Genomic DNA, 23857 nt, shown 5'->3' with positions numbered 1-23857 from the left:
GTAACCGCACGTTCGATTCCGGCCGGGGACATATCCTGCATGTCATCCCTCCTCTCTCTCTCTCTCACCCATCCTTCTTGTCTAAATCTTCACTGTAACTGTCAATAAAAATGAAAAATATGAGTGGGACTGCCCCACTCAGAAAAAATAACTTAAAAAACAAAAAGGTTGAATCATAGTGAAATAGTCTTATGCCATCTGCCTATTGGTCTAAGAGAGTGGGGATGACTAAGCTGTAGTTAATATACACACATACAGGGCCTTCATCCCCACTACAAATTAAAAGTTCTTGAGTTCTATTCAGCCCCTTTGCCAACACTCCTAAAAATGTGCTAAAAACGTTCTTTCTTCAGCAAGTTACTCAGTAAGTTGAATGGAGTCCATTAGAGTGCAAGGATAATAGTTGTGATTTCGGAATTAAAATGTTATTGTAGGGTCCTTGATTGTAATAGGAATCATTTGCACACTGTGTGAATCAGGTTGTCACTACAAACGGAGTGAATAGAGAGGAAATGCCCAGGAATGCTTCCCAAAGGCCTGGGGAGATTTACAAAAAAAAGTTGAATAGCCGAGATGGAAAAAACTGTACTGTAGATGGAACAACCTACTGTACACCAAGTCTATGGACCAATTTTGTAGAATGACTGGGATGTAATTGATTCCTATTAAAACCAGGAGCCATACAAACCCTAGGGTTTCTTAGAGTTAACCCTAACCCTAAGATTTCCATCTCATAAATGAATTGCTGCAACCCCATTTTTGCCACCAGATCCTTCTCTCCATCCTCTCAGAACTGGGCATCTTTGTCACTTGCGCACTCCTGGTTTGCTTCCTACCTGGTGGGTCGCTCCTAACAGGTGACTTGGAGAGGATCGTTGTCTTCTCCACGAACCCTCACCACTGGGGTACCCCAGGGCTCCATCCTCGGGCCCTTACTGTTCCCCCTCTATACCAAGTCTCTTGGCTCGATAATCTCCTCACATGGTTTCTCCTACCATAGCTACGCAGATGACACTCAACTCTTCCTGTCTTTCCCCATGTCTGGCCTACATGTGGCAACATGTGTCTCTGCGTGTCTCGCTGACATCTCTACATGGATGTCAGCCCACCACCTCAAGCTCAACTTTAACAAGACAGAGCTACTCTTCCTCCCTGGGAAAGCCTGCCCTCTCCAAGACTTCTCCATCACAGTGGAGAACTCTACTGTAATCCCCTCCCAGACAGCCAAGAACCTTGGCGTGATCCTGGACAACCGCCTATCCTGTGCGGAGAACATCGCAGCGACAGCACGCTCCTGCAGATTCTTCCTGTCTACAACATCAGAAGGATGTCTTCATCCAACATCAGTGTCTCCTCCTCCTCTGCCTTGGCCTGGGAGAATCCTGCAGCGTCATCTCCTCCGCCTTGGCTGCTGTTAAACCAATGCATCATCCTCCAGAGCTGGAGCAGCAGGACGGGCCAAAGCAAACCGCCAAACTCCTGCCTGCCAAATACACTAAAAATAGGAACGAGGCGAGCTTCATGGCATCACACAGAGGTGTGTTGTGTGAATGCTCAGGGAGTCAGCAGGGGGAAACAATCGACACCCTCAGCTTGAGTGTGCAGTGAAATCTGTGTCTGGTTTCGCTTATGACAAACATGCACAGACCTACTCTGTATACAGTATCTAAATACTGTATTATGTAATACCTTGGCACATTTCCCACCCCCCGCCTGTCAATCAATCTGATTTTGAAGGTGAATGGAGATTAGACCACACATTTTTACACATGTGGCGATACAGCATTTGGAAATTGGAAATTGGGAAACTCGTCTTTCAAATCCAGAATCAGCCCATCATATCACTCCAGATGAGTGGCCAGGGAGGGTGGAGACTACAAGGGTGATTCCATTCAAAACTGTTGCACTTTCATTTGCATATTATATCAGGCAACTACCTACCTGTATTGCATAAGCAAAAAGACAAAACCACCCTAGATCACAGACATTTGACACTTCAGACAGGAGACTGCTGAGGGGGAACTTAGTCAGCAACATTGAGCTGGTTGGTGGTTATGTTAGACTGATAAATTGAACTTCATTCAAGACTAGTCGAGTAGGTGACCATTTATATAATTCCAGTCTACAGTTGTAGCGCTTATGAGCGGAAACATGCTCAGAAATCGGTTCGTGTGGCATGCCCTACAGTACGTATGGTGCGGAGGGATGCCACTAAGCCATGGGTACACGGGTCAAACTAAAAGGTGAAAGTACTGCCGCTACAAAATATTGGTGCTGATAAACTAGGGATTCCATGGCTGAATGAGCTAACTCAGTTCTCAGTTCATAGATTATATTTTGACTCAGTTCATAGATTATATTTTTTTACGAACTATACATTGACCATCGAGGCACAAAGCAAGAGGTTTAAATAAAAAATAAAATAAAAATACAGACGATCCTGTAGCATCTCTTTAAGATTGGTTGGGATGAACAATCATGAGTCAAACCACATTTATCCACTTCAGGAGATGAGATGTCTTTTCACACTTACAAACCAAGGGGTCATCTTTGTAATCAACAAACAGATTAACAATAAATACTAATCAGTACTGATTCCATCAGAAGAGACAGATGTCAAATAATCCCAGAGATCACTCCGTCCAAGAATTAAGGGTTAAGACTGTGGACCATAATACTGTAGGAGAGAATTACATCCAGTATTTGTGCCATATACGCTATGACAACCTGAAACACATTGAAACTAGAAAACAAAGTTCCAGAAAAAAACTTTGTGGGTTTGCAAAGTCTTATTTTGGTAGTGGCAAAAAAATTAAAGCTGGTTTGGACGAGAGATAGATTGTTTATAGATTTGCTGGGTAGTTGAAAGAAAGTTAGTCAGAGGGTAGCATACAGTATAGATGAGAGATGGCTGGATGGATGGTAGATAGATAGATGAAAGAGAGGGAGGGATCAATAGATCAATACAATTACGCTTCATAAATATGAAGTATGAGTTATACTGAGAAACAGGGTTCCCACACCTTCTGAAACATCAAATTCAAGCAATTGAATTTGCAGTTGTTCCTCTTTAAGCAATGGCACAAAATAAAGTACACATAAATGTAAATGAAATGTAAATGAAAACCTGTAACGATATGTATCAAACCCAAAAATCCGTGAATGTCTAAAACGTTAATATTTGGATTACCTCTAGCTCATCTACACCACTGTAACAAGCTGTGGTGTCCACTGATCTGTCTGAGCGAGGCACCCTGCTTCTGAATGCTCCATAATCTGACCTTGTAATTGAGCCGGAGATGACAGACAGCTCTGTCAATCTACAATGTTCTCTCAGGTGGAACAGTAAACAGACTCTAGGAAGCAGCCTGTACTTTTTTTACCTCAGCAAAAATGTCAACAACCAAATAAAACAGAACGGACCAACAAAAGAAGATGCAGACAGAATCCACACACTCTCTGAAGCAAAAAAGGTGACCATCATCAAAAAGCCCCCCCCACCCCCCCCCCTCGAGTCTGGGTCTTTGAGCGACTTAAAGTAAAGAGAAGAAGCAAAACGGAAGCAAAACACCATTGAATGAGACACTCTGTCACCCACCTTGCAACCAAACATGAGTGAGATGGTACTATTTGTGCATGCTACTTTGCAATGACACAGCATGGGAGAGAAGCAGCACAAGTGTTTCACGCTGGAAGACTTTTTCTCGGCACCCAGGCAGTTGGCCGAGATGCGTCTCCTCCGAGCCCGGTGCCTCCTCCTGCCTCTCCTGCCTCCCCCTCCGCTGCCAACACCTCCTCCTCCACCTCCGCTGCTGCTGCCTGGTCTCACCATCCTCCCTCGTTCCTCGCATCACTCCATCGTAGCAAGGGGGGGGGAAATACACCCAGTGTTCTTCCTTCATCCAAGTGGGCCTGTGCCCTCTCGTTCTGTTACTCCTCTTCCTCTAACCCAGTCCTTCTATTACCTTCCCTCTCTTCTTGGTCGATTGGCTGACTCCTGTCTCGTGTCGACCTCCTCCTCTCCTCTGTTATGTTCCCTCTCTTTCCTCCCCTGTCAGTCAACACGCTCCGTTGCAGACGCTGCATTTCCGAGAGAACCACGGTGGAGTCATCATGCATGTGTAAAGAGAGTGAGGGAGTGAAAGAGAGTGTGTGTGTGCGCTAAGCTGTCCTCTGTGGGGGTCTGATTGGACGGTGGGGAAAAGAGAGGGGTGGGTGGGTGATCTGAGGTTGCTAATTTTTTGAGTGGGAGGATCAGAAGGTTTCCGGTGGGCATTTGAGGATGCCCCATTAGCCGATCTGTGTCTGTCAAATGCTACTTTAGCAGACGCGGGGGAAAGACCGTCACGGCCTTAGCGGAGTGAGCGTGTGAGAGAGACGGGGGGAGGGGGGGGGGGGGGAGGGGCGAAAGTGCCTTGAGGTGAATCTGCCTGATGTGGGGGCTAGATGGAGAGAGAGTGACAGTGACAGAGATACAGAGAGAGAAAGACAAGACTGTCTTGCATGCATCAGATGGAGAGAGAGCGAAAGAGAGGGAGAGAGAGCGAAAGAGAGAGAGAGAGAGAGCATCAACACCACTATGAGAATACGTCTGCGAGCAGGGAGGTAGATGGTAGGGACATGAGGGGGAGGGGAGAGCTGTGTGGTTTGCCACATGGCTCGGTTGAACCTGAAGTAGACTCTCGACGTGTGGGAAGAGGCTGTATGGAGCTAGAACAAGAGATGATGGAGACGAGGGTTGTTTATGAAGAGGAACACGGGGAGGAAGAGAAAAATACAGTGGGATGTATCCTAAGGGAACGTTAAAAAGTGTTTCGCAATAGAGAATAAAAGTCTGAAAAAAAAGAGTTTCAGAATAAAAGTCCGGAAAAAAAAGTCTAATCTAGTTAATCTATTATATATAAATGATATTATTCAACAATTATTATATTTTAATATTTCTTTAATTTAATAACTTTCTCATATTTATTGTGAAAGATAGGGGGGGCTTAGCCCTGCTAGCCCATTGATACCAGCCGCCAGCCTGGCTCTGTGGAACATCCGCTTCATGAACAAGCGCAACAGGTATTGGGAGCGGGAGAAAACAAACAGATAATACTAATCCTGTCCAAACAGGGTTATAGATAGTATTGGAAAATGAAAGAAACCTCATTGTTCCTACTGGGGTGATGCTAATTTGATCTGGTGAAACCAAATTTCAAACCAAAACACTGAAAATGACTATTTTCAATTTAGGGGCCTTAATGAAAAATAGGGAAATAGTACCCCTGTCTGCCCTCTGTTTAGTGCTGTTGCGCCACAGTATGAGTGGTGACAGTGAAAGAGGGAGGCACCACCAAGTGGACTAAACAAAACAAAACAAAACAAAAATTGTGTAGACCTCATGCCACCTGGTGGACTGAAGTGGCACTTGTAATGTCAGATATCAGAAGTGTTTGAGAAAAGCAACTCAGTCAGGGCAGGGAGGCTGATAACATTCCTCATTTCATTCCATAGGAATGATAGGAGCCTGTTAGGGGGGTGTACAAATCTCTACTTAACCAGATTTTTGTTGTTGTTGTTGTTGTTTTGGGGGGAGGGGTTCAGCAGTGGGATGCAGGGTAGTGCGGCTGCTGGCATTATCTACAAAACGTGTATGAACATTTTTGACAATCATACTCACTACAGACTGCTGAGATAAAAGGAACAATGCATTTTCCTAAAACACTGCAGACAATTTAAGGCAAATTAATGGAGAGACCATCAAGTGGACATCTCCGCACAGCTCTCTCTCAGCATGGTGTCTCATAGTAACAGTAGGGGGGGGCAGCATACCATTACAAAAAAGACAACAACATACTGATAAAGTTGCAGGACAGCTGCAGTACACCACACACAAACACTAATACTAATAGAGCAAATGCCCTGCCCGTAACAACTGACTCAGGATCAGCCATCCTAGTCAGTAACCATTCGGAGCAAAGTGAGAAAAAAACTATCTGGGAACACTTGTCAGCAGGATAATAAAATGCATGCTGGCGTCTATCCAATCCCAGGGTGAGTGACTGCTGTTATTGTTCAATAAGGAGGATGTTTTTTTCTGATGGAAACTGTCTTCAGTCTGTTCTCTATGCAGATGACATAGTGGGCCAGCCAGTCAGGGTCAAAGGTCAGATTCAATATCATCATTGACACATCGATGGACTTGCCTCATTTTAAATGGCCAGTTTCATCTAGTCTTAGCTGTTATCTGTACAACTGTCACTGTGAGCACTGCTAGTGCTGGCTAAAACGTAAAAATAGTTTATCCCGACTGCTCTAAGACTGTTTAACAGCAATTAAAGAAGAAGTCGGGGTCAAGGCTCCTGATCCAGCAGACTGCTACACATGTAGCCACATCTGTATTTATTTGTTTATTTTAATCATCATCATTACTTTTTAGTATTTTAATATCATAGCTATAGCCATCACTTTGCCCATTTTTATCATGATCTTACTGTTTTTATACTATACATGGCTGGCCCAGTATTGTTGTCTGTCCTTTATGTTGTGTTGTCATGTGTTGTTTTTAGAGAGTGGCGTGGCAAACTTTATTTATCCCCACAGGGGAACAAAGTTTATATTGGTTTATTTGATAGAGGTGTGTGTTGTGTGGGAGGTCCAAAACCACATGCAAAAAGAGCTGGAATTAGAGGCACAAGTAATTTTGGCCATCGTTCAGGTGTGAAAACTTGAATAACTTTTCGATTATAATAGAAACATGCTGGTTGGATGATCATTGGCTATGAGAATTATCTACAGTAAGTAAGTAAAGCTTTATTTATATAGTGCCTTTCGTACATGAAATGCAACTCAAAGCGCTACACAATGAAAAAGAAATGAAAAATGAAACATTCAAACAACCAGGCTAGGTTGAAATGGTTATAATGATTATACTGTAACGCTGAAGGTAGGTTGGTAACTTGAGACTATATTTAGGCTTCACAATCATCCATATTTATATTTAACTGAATGTTACTCATACATGCTAAAAATAGAAGCACTAAAACGAGGTAAAATCGTGTGTGTGTGTGTGTGTGTGTGCCAGTGATGGATCAACTTCTAATGGGTTCATGAGTTCTTCAACCACACAGATAGTGGTGCTGGACAAACACTCTTACGGTGTTTATTATACACACAGAACACTTTATTAGGAACACTATACTAATACTGGGTAGGGCCTCTCTTTGCTCTCAAAACAGTTCTCAATTCTTTGTGGCATTGATTCCACAAGATGTTGGAAACATTCCTTTGAGCTTCTGTTAAAAAAACGGCTTTGACCCTGGGGAACGAATAATCAAATAATGGATTATTCTGACCGATATCTAGTAACTGGAGGGAACGAGATCAGTGAGATCACAATAACTTGGTTAAAACAATTACTTTGAGGTTGGCCATTGGGCTGTTGTGATTCCTTCTCAAAGCAGGTCAGCCCAACACAGCAGCTGAGTTAGAACATAGAGTAACCCATTAAAAATGCAAGAGATCCCTCAGAATCCATAAAACTCATGACAAGATGAACGGTGAGACCCATGCATCAGAACAGTGGTCGGTCAAAATGTCCTCAAGTATATTTTATTCCAGACAGAAGAAGCTCACCACAGAAATCTTATGATAGATGATATATTTGAGTTCACCTTTAAAGAAACCTATTAGATAGTAGATAAGGCAAAGCGTAGCCTTAGAGACACAGGGCAGGCCAGACAGCCCCAGCAGTAATACAGTGCTCTGAAACGCAGCACACTGATAAATATTTAATGTGTGTAAGATTCTGTGATTAGTGCTCCATTTTAAAAGGCAGCCTCTACAGCCCCATGGTGGTGGTGTGGATCTTGTTAAACAACTGGGGCAAACGACACTAAGATTAAGGTCATGTTCTCACATGAAAGTCCGAATCGAGACCCGGAGCAAGTGGATGAGTTCGCAACATTGTTGCATAAATTATTTTTCTGATTTGCGTTCTCACAGCCCTTCATGTAAACGAAGTAACATAAGCAATCAAAGCAACAGACGTGGTAGTTGATTGGTCAGAAAAATTGCCCGTTGTCCCTCTCTTATCCAGATCAACATGCGTGCGCTGTTGTTTTCCTATGGACTGCCTCGAGCAGCGTTCTCACCTAAAGGGAAGCGAAGCAAAGTGATGGATGCATCGTTTGTAACCGAAGCGAAACCACCCTTTTCAAGAGGAGCATCCGACGGCTATTTGCTCCGGGAGTTAATTCGAATGCGCGTTCTCACAGCTCCAAACGACGCAGAGCAAAGCAAACTTTATCCTAAACTCCGTTTCAAGTGAAGCAAATGTTCTAGTGAGAACACCCCCTAAATTCCTTCAGAGGCAGCTTTGTCAAAGCAAAGATAAAGCTGAAGAAAAAATATAGTAACTATGACATGGCTGTGATATGTGGTTTGGTAATTGAATGCAGCTGACAGAGTGACAGTGGCCATTTCAGAACCTGCCAATGGTGAGAATGTATTTTTTTTAAATGGTGTAATCACTCACGACAGCAATTAATAATTAGTATCTTGCTGAACCTACTTACATTTACTAATGATGTCTTCTCTGCTGCAAATAACGATGAACTCACAGGGGCTATCTTTATTGATCTAACAAAAGCTTTCGATCTCGTTGACCGCTATCTGCTCTTAGACAAACTCCATGCTATCGGCCTTTCTGAAAATGCAATCTTGTGGTTTAATTCATACTTTCATAACAGAAAGCAGTGTGTGTTATTGAATGGAAATATCTCTGATTTTGCAATTCAGCAAAGAGGTGTGCCCCAGGGCTCAACATTGGGACCACTTCTTTTCTCCATTTATGTTAACAATTTACCATACATTTTTCATTAAAAATGTTTGATGTGTTGAATACTTATTTCTACCACTGTATATCCACATAAATATGACTTATATCACCCAGTGGAACTAATCTAGATGCAACACATGACATACCTAATCACAGATTATGGCAATTGTTCCATCTTACCTCTATGCTGGTGCTAAGGCTGGGCAGGGTTTCTGTGGTAACTGTTGTGCTTTGAAGGCTGGAGAAATCCCAGAGGTTGACAGGTGGCATAGGCTCCACTGCCTTTGGGGGTTCCATACATTTTTGATTATCCAATAAGGTCACTTCGTAAAATTCCTGGATATCTGTGACGGGACAAGAGATGTGGTGATGGAGAAAGAGGTGGTGAGCCAATCTGTATCATACTTAATGGATATTGTGAACAATTCATGCCTTTACAAATGATGTGACAGAGAGAGAGAGAGAGAGCTTTCATCCATTAGTATTGAAATCATGAGTTGTTGCAAAGGTAAACCAATGAAACGTCATCTTATCAGCCAAATGACACTCAGTGTTCAAACATTCCCAAAGCATCACTTCCTTCAAAGTGAGAGCTCACAATGGTCATTTGGGCCAATCGGGGGACGGGATCTCAATAAGGTTTGGTTTTACCTTCTTCAATACATGCTCAAATCAAAAAGCAAAAAGTAAAAGCAAAAAGTAATATTTCAAACTAGTTGCCTAATGATAGTCAAATGTTAATACCTCACATTAGTACCGGTTCATGGGTTCAGGGAATATTTGTCAATACTGCCATATCAACCCGATACAAAGTTCCATGTTACGATCGGTGCACCTCTGGAGTTAGCAGTACGTGACGTTAAAATTATAAAGTTCTATCTCCATTTTTGTCAAAATTTAGTTTTTTACATAATCTGATCCATTAGGTGTTTATTAATGCCTGTGTGGTGTTATTTTTAAAATGTTTAAATTTTTTGAGCTAGTAATTAATAAAATACAAAGGTTCCATCTCACAAAACATAATGGAATGTAAAAACTTTAACGCTCAATATCTCTGAACTACCCTAAACGGAGATAGAACCTTATCATTCTAAGATCACGAGTATTATAAGAATCTCCAGTAGCTACAAAGGAATCCTGCCTCAGCTGTATTCAGAGGGAAATACATTGATCCACCTGAAGTGATTTACGTAGCTACCTTTCCAATTAAATTCATTACAACTTCATATCTTAACAGGTCTGTTTAAAAAACTATGTATTTTATGTTTCAATAAAACTGTTTAATGTTATGTTACTGTAATGGGTTTGCATGTTCACATCCAATAATTACATAACCAGAATATAGACATGAGACATGGTTGCAACGAGGGGTTTCATGTGCAGTAGAGGGGAGGGGCTGTAAAAGGTCATTCACAGCTGTTACAACTGTCGTCAGGTTACACTCGCGCGTGGCATGGAGGTCAGATCGCATTTTCTTGTCGGAGCAACAACTGGACTTTGGCGAGAGACCTCCCCTCCCGTGTAATCTTTGTGCCTTCCAAGTGTAACATTTTGGAAATATTACACACATGCTATGACATGAGCAAACGTCATAACTATTGACAGACAAATGGAGTGAGCCTGCACAATGACAATTTGTTTTTTCTTCAAACAATGCGTGCAGCAGACAAACAGAAACTTTTGTTGGCCATGTTTTTGAAGCACATTGTATTCAATATTACTATTCCAACTTCACTGAAAGTTGAAAGGGATAGTTCACCGTTTTAAGATCGTCTTTCTAGTTGTTGACATTGATGTACTGTAGGACTAATCCAGATAGCTTTGACATGCGTAATGTATCTTGGTTATTTTATTTAGCATGTACAGCTTTTGGGCAGGCTCAGCTCACTGTAATGGAAGTGAAGGGTCAGGCAGAAGAAGTCACCTTAAGAGTTTGTGCCCCCGCAGACAATAAAAGGCCTTGAGATAGAAGTGGGATGTAGTGATTCTGACTTGAGTGTTTTTGAATACTATTGCTCTGTGTGACATATTTAAATTCAACAACATAATTAACTTTTGATAACAGAACGCAGTCTCTTTGTCTGTGAGTGTGAAGTCATATGCGAGATGTTCCCAAGCCAGCCAGGACTTGAACGTTTATTGTGATATACGGTACTGTAAGGTTGATGGGAGCGGGTCATCTTTTTCTTGATTGTTTCTTGGTAACAAACTAATTTCACCAACACACTCTCCCCCTTCAAATGATCCACCAAAACATGCGATACAAAATCAACTGAGGAACATTATACATCATTATTATTTAATTTATTTAATTTCAGCTCATTTCAACTGTCTGTAAGGCTATTTAGCCACATTAAGCTCAGTTTTTGTCATTTCTATCATATTTTAATTAATTTAATAATACATTTTATTTTCCTTTGTACCATGGCTAAGTCCTATGGAGCCATAGATGTTGGAATATTTTCAAATGTTTTCATCAAAGTTAAATATGTTTTTGTTTGCTTGTTTAGATCACATTTCACATTAAGCCTTTTAGGATATCACAGACTGGTTAACTGGTCCCACTAGGTCACCACCTAAATCACAGGATGTCACAAGACGTTATGTTAGGGCAGTTGTTGTAAAATGACACCGGTTGGTGCAATTGCTTTTGAGATTTGTTGTATCAGGTTTAAAAAGCACTTACAATAAGTACATCTGCCTAAAGTTAAGTAAGTCACTCTGGATAAAGAGTGTCTGCCAAAATCACTAAAACGTAAATGATCCACTCCAAAGAAGTTAGTCAATCAGATTGATCCTGTTTTCCTGGAACAAAACAAAAAATACAGAGTAATAAACTAATACTGTGTATTCTAGATTTGCACTCAGCTTGACAAACTGACGATAAATAGCTAAAAACAGAGGCAGCCAGCGAGAGGGTGAGAACTCCTGTGTGTGAGACAGAGATTGGGTGACAGGAGCTCGAAATAACCGCTGGATCACATGGAGAGGCAAGGGGGGTCATTAGAGTAAATATTTGTATAATGCACATCGGCGGGGCTGATTCCCTCAGCTCCACTTTCTCCTCTGACACACTGCGGCTGGTCATTTCACAGGCGTCAAATATCTCTCACACACACACACCACACACACTTATTCTGTCTGTCCAGGGGTCTCGGTCGAAGCTTTTTTTTTTAAAACAGCTCAAGACTGTCCTGTACAGACAGGCTTTTGGCTAACCACAAAAGCCTGTCTTTTTGTGTCTTGTTATTATTTGTTGTACACTTGTTATTTGTATCTTGTTTTTATTTTCACTTGTTTACCCATTTCTTTTAACCTGCTATTTACTTTTGCTCTTTAATTATGTTTTTATAGCCTATGTAAAACACTTTGTGACCGCTGGTCTGTGATAGGTGCTATATAAAGAAACGTTACTTACTTAATTACTTACTCCTAAAATGCAAGTAGGGCATGGTAGACCTAACGCAAACCAAACACAATCTTATTGGCCGATGGTTGATTGGTTGGTTTGCTTTTTCTACATTGGAAACAAGGAAGATATATCCCCAATAATACAGAAGCCGTGAAGGATATTAAGATGCTGATTAGATTAGACAGCATGATTATTGCACAGATGTGCCATAGGCTGGTCACAATAAAAGGCCACTCTAAAATGTGCAGTTTTATCACACAGCACAATGCCACAGATGTCAAGTTTTGAGGGAGCGTGCATTTGGCGTGCTTACTGCAGGAATGTCCACCAGAGCTGTTGCCTGTGAATTGAATGTTTGTTTCTCTACGATAAGCCATCTCCAAAGAAAAAAATGAAAGATAAAACTGCACATTTTAGAGTGGCCTTTTATTGTGACCAGCTTAAGGCACAACTGTGCAATAATCATGGTGTCTATAATCAGCATCATTTTTTTGGGGGGGGGATCAATTTTGTATTATTATTTCAGGGAATAATACAAGGGAATGGTAACATATAAATAAACAAAAGAGAAATAGAATAACAAAAATCCAGTACAAATACAAAACTCCCATAAACTGAATAGTGTTTTTTTTTTTTTATATAAATAGTGCTTAAGTTACCAGAAACTGTTGGGAACCTGTTCACCACCTCACAAACTTGCAGAATGTAAACAAACTGGAGATCATACAGGGCAGGACTAGAAACCCCAACTGTGGAAATTCGAAACAGGCTTGTTCACTAGACTCAAAACACTGGGCTTTGAGCACTAACTTGCCACTAATAAGCCTTGGTACACACTGGCACCACTGTGGAAGAGAGACTATTGAGACTGGCACCTCTTTGGTCCTCAGATTGATACCAATAGTAGACACCAAAGGTGTAAGCCTAGCCGACAGTCCGAAAAGTACAGACAGTCCTCTGTGAGGTGGTGAACTGGACAGCGAGTGGTCAAATACTTGTCATAAAACAGCCACTTTATTTTTGGATGCAGAATTTGAAGAGGGCTTACCGGGAACAGGTCGGAGACCCAAAATAACAGAGCTTTCTTTGACTTGACACGACAACCAGCTGCAGGCATAGATAGATTCTCTAACCATCAGATCACAACTTCACTTTCAATTCAAATTAATATTCATAACCAAGATGATAAACCTGAACATCTATAAAAACCTAATCACATTCTCCCTCCAAACATTTTTCATGCTGACGATATCTGACTACGCCTGTGTTCCTTCTTCAAACCAATCAACGGTCTGCAGAGTCAGGAAGGGTAGCTAAAATCAGTACGGGTACTACGGCCCGGTACGGCCCAGTTGGCAGTGGGGAAAGCAAAACAAAGCGGGAGCACGGGTTCTAGTACGGGATGGTAGTGGAGAGGCGCCATTGGATGCGAGTGAGACAAATAGGAACTAGACGCATCTTCTCATTCAAGCACTAGGGGGGGGACCTTAAACATAGATATAGTTTTGACAAAAACAAAATCACACATTCATATTTTGGGGAATCGCCAGAGTTTCAAACAAGACTTAATTCATGAGCTTTCTATATCTACAGTATATATTATTCTTTTAACCAACTAAATTCAACCTCCTTTCATTGTAATGCCACCAACAAGGCTGACAAAACAAACGCTCAAATGTCTGTCTCCTGTGGCCCACGGTTTCCCAGGTTCCTGTTGTCTTGTGTTTGCTGTTCTGCGCTCCAGGGACGAGACTGTGAGTAAAGCCCGACCTTAAACAGAGTGGTTGCATTGATATAAAATGGAGCCACTGTGGAATTGATCTAATAAAATGGTGCCACTGTGAAATTGTGGGGTTTACTGTTTCAGTTGCTTTAGAACAGTGTAGGCCTGTTCTCCCAGGTTAGATCTTTATCTTAGGCAGGAGTCTTTTAACAAACACTACGCTGTTACTGCCATCCATTAGTCAAGACAGGAGTGAGGAGTAGCCTAACCACTTATCATATTATCTCATTTGAAGACTGTATCCAAACACAAGCGTACTGTGACATAATCCAATAAAAGACTGCATTTATTAAGACTCTTGATGTTCAGCTCAGTTGTTGCACATCTGTGGTTCACAACCGAGTATTCTATCAAATACTTTTTACAACTTAGTTAGGTAGACAATGAGGTCAGACGACCTCAAACATGTCTTCAATGTGTATAGGTCATATAGTCATCAACTACAGTACAAGCCTAAGAGGGAATAACTCAATGGAAAACACTGGGTACTGAGTCTTTAGTATTCTCGCTCTTCCTCTTTGGTACTCTCTCTTGTCTTCTCTACAGTTTCCTCTCTTTCTTCTCTCTGCAGGCCAATCCCTGTCTCTCCCTCTCTCTCTCTGTGCTGTTCTTGGTCCGGTCTGTATCATGGAGTAAACACACGGTAAATCAGCAGCAGAAGGATTACCATACAACATGGGGTAATCATCATGTCAACAGACAGATTGCATTTTCTTCGGCCCTCTGCATATACATCTTGGAAGCAGGGAGGGTGGGGGATGGGCTAGATTGGAAACTGTGGCACCAATCTATTTTTCATTACCAACACTCAGATGGTGGAATGTCAGTGTGTGTGCGTGTATGGGTACAAGAGAGAGTCTGTGGTTAGGGAAAGAAAATAGGTGTGTGTGTCTGTGTGTGTGTGTCTGTGTGTGTGTGTACGTGCACATATCCATGTTTGCCTATTAAAGACAAAGTGTGCATGTGAGTGAGAGACAGTCGGGTCAGCTTGTGTCTATGCATGAGCAGGACTACAGTGTGTGTGTGTGTGTGTGTGTGTGTGTGTGTGTGTGTGTGTGTGTGTGTATGCAGGCCTCATGGGCCATGCTTCAGAACACACAGGACGCATAGACCTTCTTGGCTTCTTGCTAATCCTGTCATAGCAGATTGTGTATTCAAATGGCAAGAAAAGGTAGTGGATATTAAAAGGAATAGTGCACTTTATTTGTTTATTTAATTTTGGTTAACTATGAATTGTCATGCAATTAACATAAACGTTGTAACCATTATAATATCTTACCAAATGCCTACACAGTTTGTCTTATCATGATTGCTGCTAGCTAAAACACTGCCTAGCAACAAGTCATGTGTTTTCCCACTCGCGTTGAAGCCAAGGCAGGGAGCTAGTGTTCAGGTAGCCACGCTGTTGACCCTAAAGCTGAAACTACACCATCACCCAAATGGTGTACCGCCATAGTTCCGTTCAAGGGACTAGACCAAGAGACGGGATGTGCTGCCACAAACATTGATCTGAAGACAAAATGGGAAGCTGTCTGAATTTTTTTGGGGCTACACTTCATATCAGGAGGCTATATTCTTTAAACCGTCATTGAAATGATTTGATGTAGGCTATTTCATAAAGCTGTTGTCCATAACTGTATAACCAACTGATATAAGATTACCATGCCAGCCCTAGTGAACTTTATTTTCAACATAACATGTCTAAAACGTTCCTTGGCTTTGGCCAATTCACAACATTTTGGGATATTTTTTACATTATGTTGAATCAGCATTGCTGTAGGGCCCCAGGGTTCGACGTTAAGGTTTTTTCCTAAAGTGCTTCTCAAATCTACTTGCCCCATCTACATTTTTACTTGCCCTGCCTACTGTTGCCGGCTGTGCGGCGCATAGATTTCTCTCACAACATACTTCTAACTAAGATCTGTTGCCTGTTGATTGTGTGTAAATCGCTACAGTACACAACGTTTGTTAAAAAACTGTGTTCATTAGCTGTATTACATCAATCATTATATTTAATTGTAGATGAGAATTGGTTCCAACTATTAACTTATTTGTAGCATTGGACGGGTAAAAGCAATATGGCAGAAATGTAACCTGTCAATCAGTAGTCATTTCAGATCAGTGAAATGATAAGTGCTATTTCCGAGTATTCAGACAGGGCCAGTTACACCCTCTGTGCCTCTCTGAACAGGCGAGCCACCTGTTTAACGCCCGGTCACAGTTCACATTAGGGGTGGGAATCACATGACTATCATTGCGATGATAGTCGGCACAATATGTCATTGCGATGACAATAAAGTTGAATCTAATTTAATCATCTAATCTCAAGTGTTCCTGCAGGTTTCAACATGTCAAATGTAAGACATTTTAAGGCCTTTTTAAGACCAAGACTAATCTAATAATCCTAACCTGAATGTGAATTTTCTAAAGGTGTCTAGCACACACATTAATGGCAACTGGGCTGAGTACCATTAACCAGCAAGCAATGCACTTGAAATAGAGATATTTTCCCCATGTGTGGTCTGTGACTGAACCATCCATTGGTGGTGGTGCTGAAGACTGGGAGCCTTTTACACCTTGGGAGTCAGACAGCTCGAGTCCCTGGCACAGAGCCAGCCACTCCTGGGAAACTCAAACAGGCCAGTCCACATTCCTGCTGCTCAGTTACTTTCCACCCAGCGTTTGCATGGACTAGGCAACTGTTACGCCTGGAGCACTGTTTATCATCCAAGGCCCTGGGGCCTGACTTGGATGTCATTCTCAAATGGGCAGTTGATTTCAGAAATCAGTATGAAAGGAATTCAATCTAGTTGGTATTATTTGGTGGTCTAACGTTTTAGTTAGGCAATTAATTAGTCAATCATATGGATGCATCTAATGACACAGACAACTGCAGTGAATTCACAAAGGAGCATGTGGAGCGATATGGGGACATCCTTGACAAAATAATGCGTGTGACCTGGTGTACATGGTCCATACAGGGAGGTATAGGTGAAGAATCATTGAATAAATGTAGACTTCAAGTAAGTGAACAGCTCATACACCCTATGGACTAACATGAGGAACATGAGGTCAAACACACAAAAACAAATACACTGAACATTTAGATTTTTGCCTATGCCTATGATTTTACAAAGATTTCTGACAACCTTTGTTTCCCAATATAATAGGCAATATGTAGACACACACCCTTTTGATTCAGACCAAAATCTAAGGGTGCAACATGAGACTATTCTTGTCTTTGGAAAACGGGTTAAAAATACTATTATTGTCTTTGGAAGCGGGTAAAAAGACTATTCTGGTCTTTGGAAAGCGGGTAAAAAGACTATAAGGCCTGTCGACTGTTGAGTGTCCATCTGGTTTACATTTGGGGATGTGTCCTTAGATTATATGGCCAGCTCTGAATGGTAGCCAACAGAAGGACTGAAGTCACACTAGGGTAGGAGAACATTATAGCCAAACGTTGGGTGACGACAGTACAGCCTCTATGGAGTAAGAGGGCAGAAAAATGGCTTCACACAAAACATCACTCAATACAATGGATATGACCTCTTTGTAATGACCTATTATTGAGCTTTATTCATTCTTGAGTGCAATATGAAAAGCTGCTGTCAACTGGCACATTACGTCCAAAGTTCAAAACGTGGTCACTAGATATCCCTAAATCTAAAAAGGAGGGTGACAATAGTGGTAAACGTACCTATTAATGCCTGGAAAAGGTTACTCTGGAAGATGTCGATGACCCTCTGGATTGAGTGTCTCAGTTGTTTGTCCTCTGTGTGGTTAAGTTTTGTCCGGTAGTCCTCCAAGAGTAGCAGGGCTCGTTGTGCATCTGGACAATCAGAATTTGAATTTGTGAGGAGTGGAGGAAAGTACAAAGACAACATAAATCATTACAGCTGTAGATGTTGGCTTGACAGAACAGGGTATATACAGGAATCTTGAGGTTAATTTCAATACCTTTCTAAGACTTTTTAAAAGACCTTGTCAATATTTTTCCAGACCTCACCGCCACTTCGAGCTGTAACCGTTTACATCAGTGACACCTTTAACTTAACAGTTTTAGTTTGCAATAGACTAGACCACTATAATAAAACAGAATTTGTTTTTTAATAAATCTAATAAATTCATTCAACTTTTACTAAAAGTTTTTACTAGCTAGCTAGTAGCTACTGGAGGTGGTTACTTACATGTGAAGCTTTACTGGCTGTATGGTTACATTTGAGAGGTTTAACAGTTACATTTAAGTAAGTAAGTAAGTAAAGCTTTATTTATATAGCGCCTTTTGTACATGAAATGCAACTCAAAGCGCAACTCAAAACCTTGCTCAATAGAAAATGCCTACACTGTTCAATGACTTCTTTTCAGAGAAGCCGCAACTGGTAACAAATGCATCATTAGGTCACTAAAGTTTAGATAACTGGTAAGATCAGAAAATGTGTTTTGTCAAGAAACTTCTCATGACAAATCTTTATCAGCCTGTGTCGACTCGAGATCAAAGGTTTTTTCATTATCATAAGATAACAAAAGTTATGTTAGAATCAAGAGATTTTTCTTTTTTTATAACAGTCCCAAGCTACACCACATCAGGCACATCAGAATGAACTGTCAGACATAGAGGCTTGCCTACTGCTCTCTGTGTTGTAACACACTGCTTGATAAGCCTGGAGGTACCCTGTGATATCATCAGCCTTATTTAGCTAATTAATGATCAGGTAAATGTAACAAGTGGCATTGAGCATCCTGCTGGGATGCTCCAGGTTTACTCTATAGCCTAGTTCTAACAGTGTTAGGTGCTTCATCTAAACTGAAGCAATCAATCAATCAAGATGAGTCCCAAGTGTAGCCTATGTTCGGCAAGAATTGACAGTGGATAGGAACCTGTTGCCAAGTTATCTTCCAACTTCTTGAGTTTCAGTTTCTGAATTCATTATGTCTGATGGGGATGCGACCACATGGCACAAATGTAGCTAGGAATACTGGAATCACAGGCTGGACACAGCCCTAGAGAGGCTTGAACCTGGCTGGCTCCTCAGAAAACAGCTTCCATGCCCTGGGGTGGTCCACTTACAGTAACACACACATGGCAATGTCGGCATGGGTTCGATTGCAGCCCATGCACTGCTGACATACCCTCTACTCCTTACTATCTCTATTCAATAAAAAATAAATATATATATTAATAACAAGAGTGGCACTGCACACTAGCAGACAGTCACATAACCTAAATTCAGAAAATAACTTTCGACTGGGGCATTTCAGTACTATGGCCCTGTCCGCTCCCCGCTTACACCCGTAGCCTACTCATCCAGATTGATTGGTTTTGTCCATTCATTCTGATAAATATCAATGTTTTAAGAAGGTTGATTCAAATGTGTTCATCTCGCCAAGCAAGAAGAAGTAGCACCAAATTAGCCAAGAGGTAGGATGTTCAAAATATATAACTCTCATTCAAACGTCCTAAATCACGTTTCGGATGTTTAAAAAACATGGAATTCAATGGAAAAAAGTTGATCTTTCGTGATCACCAAATTAAATAAAATCCTAATCTCGACACCACGAAAAAATGAGGCTATATATAGATTATTAATATTTTCGGTTACTTTCACTTTGATTCAATGTATCGCCTTAATAGTAATACATAACTTCAGAGAGAAACAAGGTTCAATCGACTTCCAGTTGCCAATTCAAAGTGGTTCTATGGCAGCTATTTCAGAAGGGCTTTCTGGTCTGCACTGTAAGTAACGTTAGAATTATACGGTTCTATCTCAATTTGTCAAAATTGAGTTTTTTACATAATCTGATCCATTAGGTGTTTATTAATGCCTGTGTGGTGTTGTTTTTTTAAATGTTGACATTTTTGAGTTAGTAATTCATAAAATACAAAGGTCCCATCTCACGAAACATAATGGAATGTAAAAACTTTGACGCTCAAGAATATCTCTGAACTACCCTAAACGGAGATAGAACCTTATCATTCTAAACGGAGATAGAACCTTATCATTCTAAACGGAGATAGAACCGTATCATTCTAAACGGAGATAGAACCTTATTATTCTAAACGGAGATAGAACCTTATCATTCTAAACGGAGATAGAACCTTCTCATTCTAAACGGAGATATAACCTTATCATTCTAAACGGAGATAGAACCTTATCATTCTAAACGGAGATAGAACCATATCAAAACGGAGATAGAACCTTATCATTCTAAACGGAGATAGAACCTTATCATTCTAAACGGAGATAGAACCTTATCATTCTAAACGGAGATAGAACCTTCTCATTCTAAACGGAGATAGAACCTTATCATTCTAAACGGAGATAGAACCTTATCATTCTAAACGGAGATAGAACCATATCAAAACGGAGATAGAACCTTATCATTCTAAACGGAGATAGAACCTTATCATTCTAAACGGAGATAGAACCTTATCATTCTAAACGGAGATAGAACCTTATCATTCTAAACGGAGATATAACCTTATCATTCTAAACGGAGATAGAACCTTATCATTCTAAACGGAGATAGAACCTTATTATTCTAAACGGAGATAGAACCTTCTCATTCTAAACGGAGATAGAACCTTCTCATTCTAAACGGAGATAGAACCTTATCATTCTAAACGGAGATAGAACCTTATCATTCTAAACGGAGATAGAACCTTATCATTCTAAACGGAGATAGAACCTTATCATTCTAAACGGAGATAGAACCTTATCATTCTAAACGGAGATAGAACATTATCATTCTAAACGGAGATAGAACCGTATCATTCTAAACGGAGATAGAACCTTATCATTCTAAACGGAGATAGAACCTTATCATTCTAAACGGAGATAGAACCTTATCATTCTAAACGGAGATAGAACCTTATCATTCTAAACGGAGATAGAACCGCTGTACCTTATGTTTTGTTGTATTGTTCTTCCCATGATGGATGTATGTTTATCTTGTAGATAGTAATAGTTATTTGTCTGTATTATCTTGTAGATAGTACTAGTTTTTTTGTCTGTCTTACATGTAACGATGAATTGAGAATCAAGGACCCCAATTGAAATAAGCCAGTGGCTTTCTTGGGTTTTTATCCTGTTAGTTGACCTTGTATGTAATATGTACTTTCGTGTACCTACTTCTGCAAATCTTCTAATAAAGTTTTCAATCAATCAATCAAAACCTTATCATTCTAAACGGAGATAGAACCTTATCATTCTAAACGGAGATAGAACCTTATCATTCTAAACGGAGATAGAACCTTATCATTCTAAACGGAGATAGAACCTTATCATTCTAAGCTCACGAGTTGCCAATTCAAAGTGGTTCGCTGGCAGCTATTTCAGAAGGGCTCTGCACTGTAAGTAACGTTAGTTCTGGTTCTCAGGGATGACATGAGTTAACACACAGAGCCACGGTGAGGGAAAGCTGCTTACCTTTTTTTCGTACTGGCATGGTTAGGATTTCTAAAAACCCCTCCACAGTAAGTTCTGTATCAATGTTGCTTTCCAAACTGGCACCAGGTCCCCTGTCCTGTGACAGTAAAATCTACAGTAATGTGGTGTGGGCGTTCAGGAGGAGATCCCCACTAAAAACACAACCAAGCAACAAACTGACAGCTGCACTTCTTGAACCTGACAGAAGCAAAGAGGGGACATGGCCACGACACCATATCTATGTATGACACATCATTTGAAAGCTTACAATCTGTAGTTTAAGCATTATGTAAAAAAACAGAAAAATGACTGCTCCCTCCTTGATCATTCCACCAGATCGCGTCACATATATGCAATAGTCGCTCTTTCAGTTTCACTAACTAGGTCCGAGTAGTGCCCGTTCAAATCCATACAAATCCAAGAAAACGTGTATTGAATGTGCACTACTAATGACTAACTATACACAGTTCGTCTGTGCAAGTGTGCAGGCATATTGCCTAGGAGTCCCAACTCAACTATCGTAACAGAGTGTGGGCTTGACGCAAGCGACTTGCTGCAATAGCCAGGTATTCCAAAAGAAAAACTGCGAAAACGCCAAATCCAGTTAAACTCGCGCCGTGACTTCGCTCTGTACGTCCTTTGTGCCACAAATGTACCGCTCGTACTTGTATGTGTGATACAAATGTATCCTTCGTGTCAAACTTATTTCGCTTCTTATCCCCTCCTCTTTTTCCCTATGTCAGAAAAATTCCAAACTTTCCTCCAAAATGGCGTCTCATGCATTGGAAGTGGCTGTGCGGCTTCGGGTAGATCGTTTCGGCTGTCTGGGCGACAACCGGTGTACCAAGTTATTACAGCTGATTACCTTCGTGTGTGTTTAGGGAGGGCGGCTCCCCTCCCCTGGCATGACCGTATGGGGACGGTATGAGGACCAAGTCTGTCAAAATTAACAATAAATATATAGATACATAAATGAATGTATGAACAAATAAATGAATGAATACACACAGTATAACGAAATACATTTCTATATTTATTTATTCTTTTACGCATACATTCTTTCTTTTCCACATTCATTCTTTCTTTTCCACATGCCTGTTCAAAGCTCCGTCTCAAAACAGTGACATGGTCAGCATGAGTCATGTGGTTTAGTCTGTTCTGCTGCAAGTGATGAAAAATTAAACAACTATTATTGGCATATCGCTTTAAATTAAGTGCCTTACAAAGGAAAGAAAGCCAGTGAGGGAATTCCAACCCTAACGTTACTTAAAGACTGTATGATGTATGTTTTTGAACGATTACATGATGTTTCTTTGTTTATAATAATGTGACCCTCGCCGTGCAGGGCTGCTCCGCCCTCGCTGGTGTAGTCCGGTCACGACCCGGGATATCGGCCAGTTCGTCTCATCGAATTGAGCCTAGTTCAAACTCTCACCGCTGACCGCCCAGGAGCCCAGGAGCCACGTACCTGTAAGACCAAGGAACAGGTGAGGCATCATGAGATGTCGTTGAAAAAGATGCAGGCCAAACTGTTCTACGGGAAGGAAAACATATCGACTAACTTAGCATGATAATGACAGTATGTACACTAATGAGACCCATGATCTTATTCTGTGATTAAACGTTCTCACAATATCACTAATGTAGGCCTGCTGAACATATTTGGCCTATAGACTGAGACCTAGTGCTTGGGATAAACAAACACAAAAAAAAAACATCCATGATACTGAACCAGGTTTTACAACTGTAATGACACTTGATTATTTCCATAGATTATTAGTTGATAAACAGAGAATAATAGGCCTAATACTATATTTGTATAGTAGACATGGCCATAACAGTGGATGACCAAAGATTGCTCACCATAATTAAGAAAACCCCCAAAACAGTTGTGTCACCAACCAAACTAGGGACGCTTCATTGCAAGGTGCAATCCACTAGTTATCCTCAATGAGGACCAGAAGGATTGCAAAAGGACATTTTGGAGAACAAATTCTGCCCAAGATTTACAGCATACCACCTCACCTGTGAAACATGGTGGAGGGGGTGTTAATGTTAGGGCATGTATAGCTGCCTGCCAATAGAACTGGCTAACTCATCTTAATTGATGATTGGAACTTCTGACGACTTCTGACGGTAGCAACAGAATGTAGATATGTGTGTACAGAAACATCTTGTATGCTCAAGTGAAAAAAAATGCCTCCAAGTTAATTGGATGGCACATCATCATACATTGATTGATTGATTGAAAACTTTATTAGAAGATTTGCAGAAGTAGGTACATGAAAGTACATATTACATACAAGGTCAACTAACAGGATAAAAACCCAAGAAAGCCACTGGCTTATTTCAATTGGGGTCCTTGATACTCAATTCATCGTTACATTAAGACAATGACCAAAAACATACTG

General features: G+C 40.9%; 1 protein-coding gene across 2 annotated transcripts in view; it reads right to left on the bottom strand.

The window, feature by feature from the left end:
- dlg1b (discs large MAGUK scaffold protein 1b) overlaps positions 1-21465 on the bottom strand; it is a gene marked incomplete at its 5' end in the record, with an annotated part of 78743 nt that extends 57278 nt beyond the window's left edge. For both annotated transcript variants that reach the window (XM_080543322.1, XM_080543323.1), the window contains 3 exons: positions 8976-9165; positions 17717-17848; positions 21447-21465. In XM_080543322.1, the coding sequence (XP_080399448.1) occupies positions 8976-9165; positions 17717-17848; positions 21447-21465 (341 nt within the window). The remainder of the gene's footprint in view (positions 1-8975; positions 9166-17716; positions 17849-21446) is intronic.
- Positions 21466-23857: the final 2392 nt, after the last annotated feature.

Source organism: Nansenia antarctica, assembly GCF_963989245.1.
Source record: "Nansenia antarctica genome assembly, chromosome: 12".
Classification (NCBI taxonomy): Eukaryota; Metazoa; Chordata; class Actinopteri; order Argentiniformes; family Microstomatidae; genus Nansenia; species Nansenia antarctica.
This window is presented reverse-complemented; position numbering and strand designations above follow the sequence as displayed.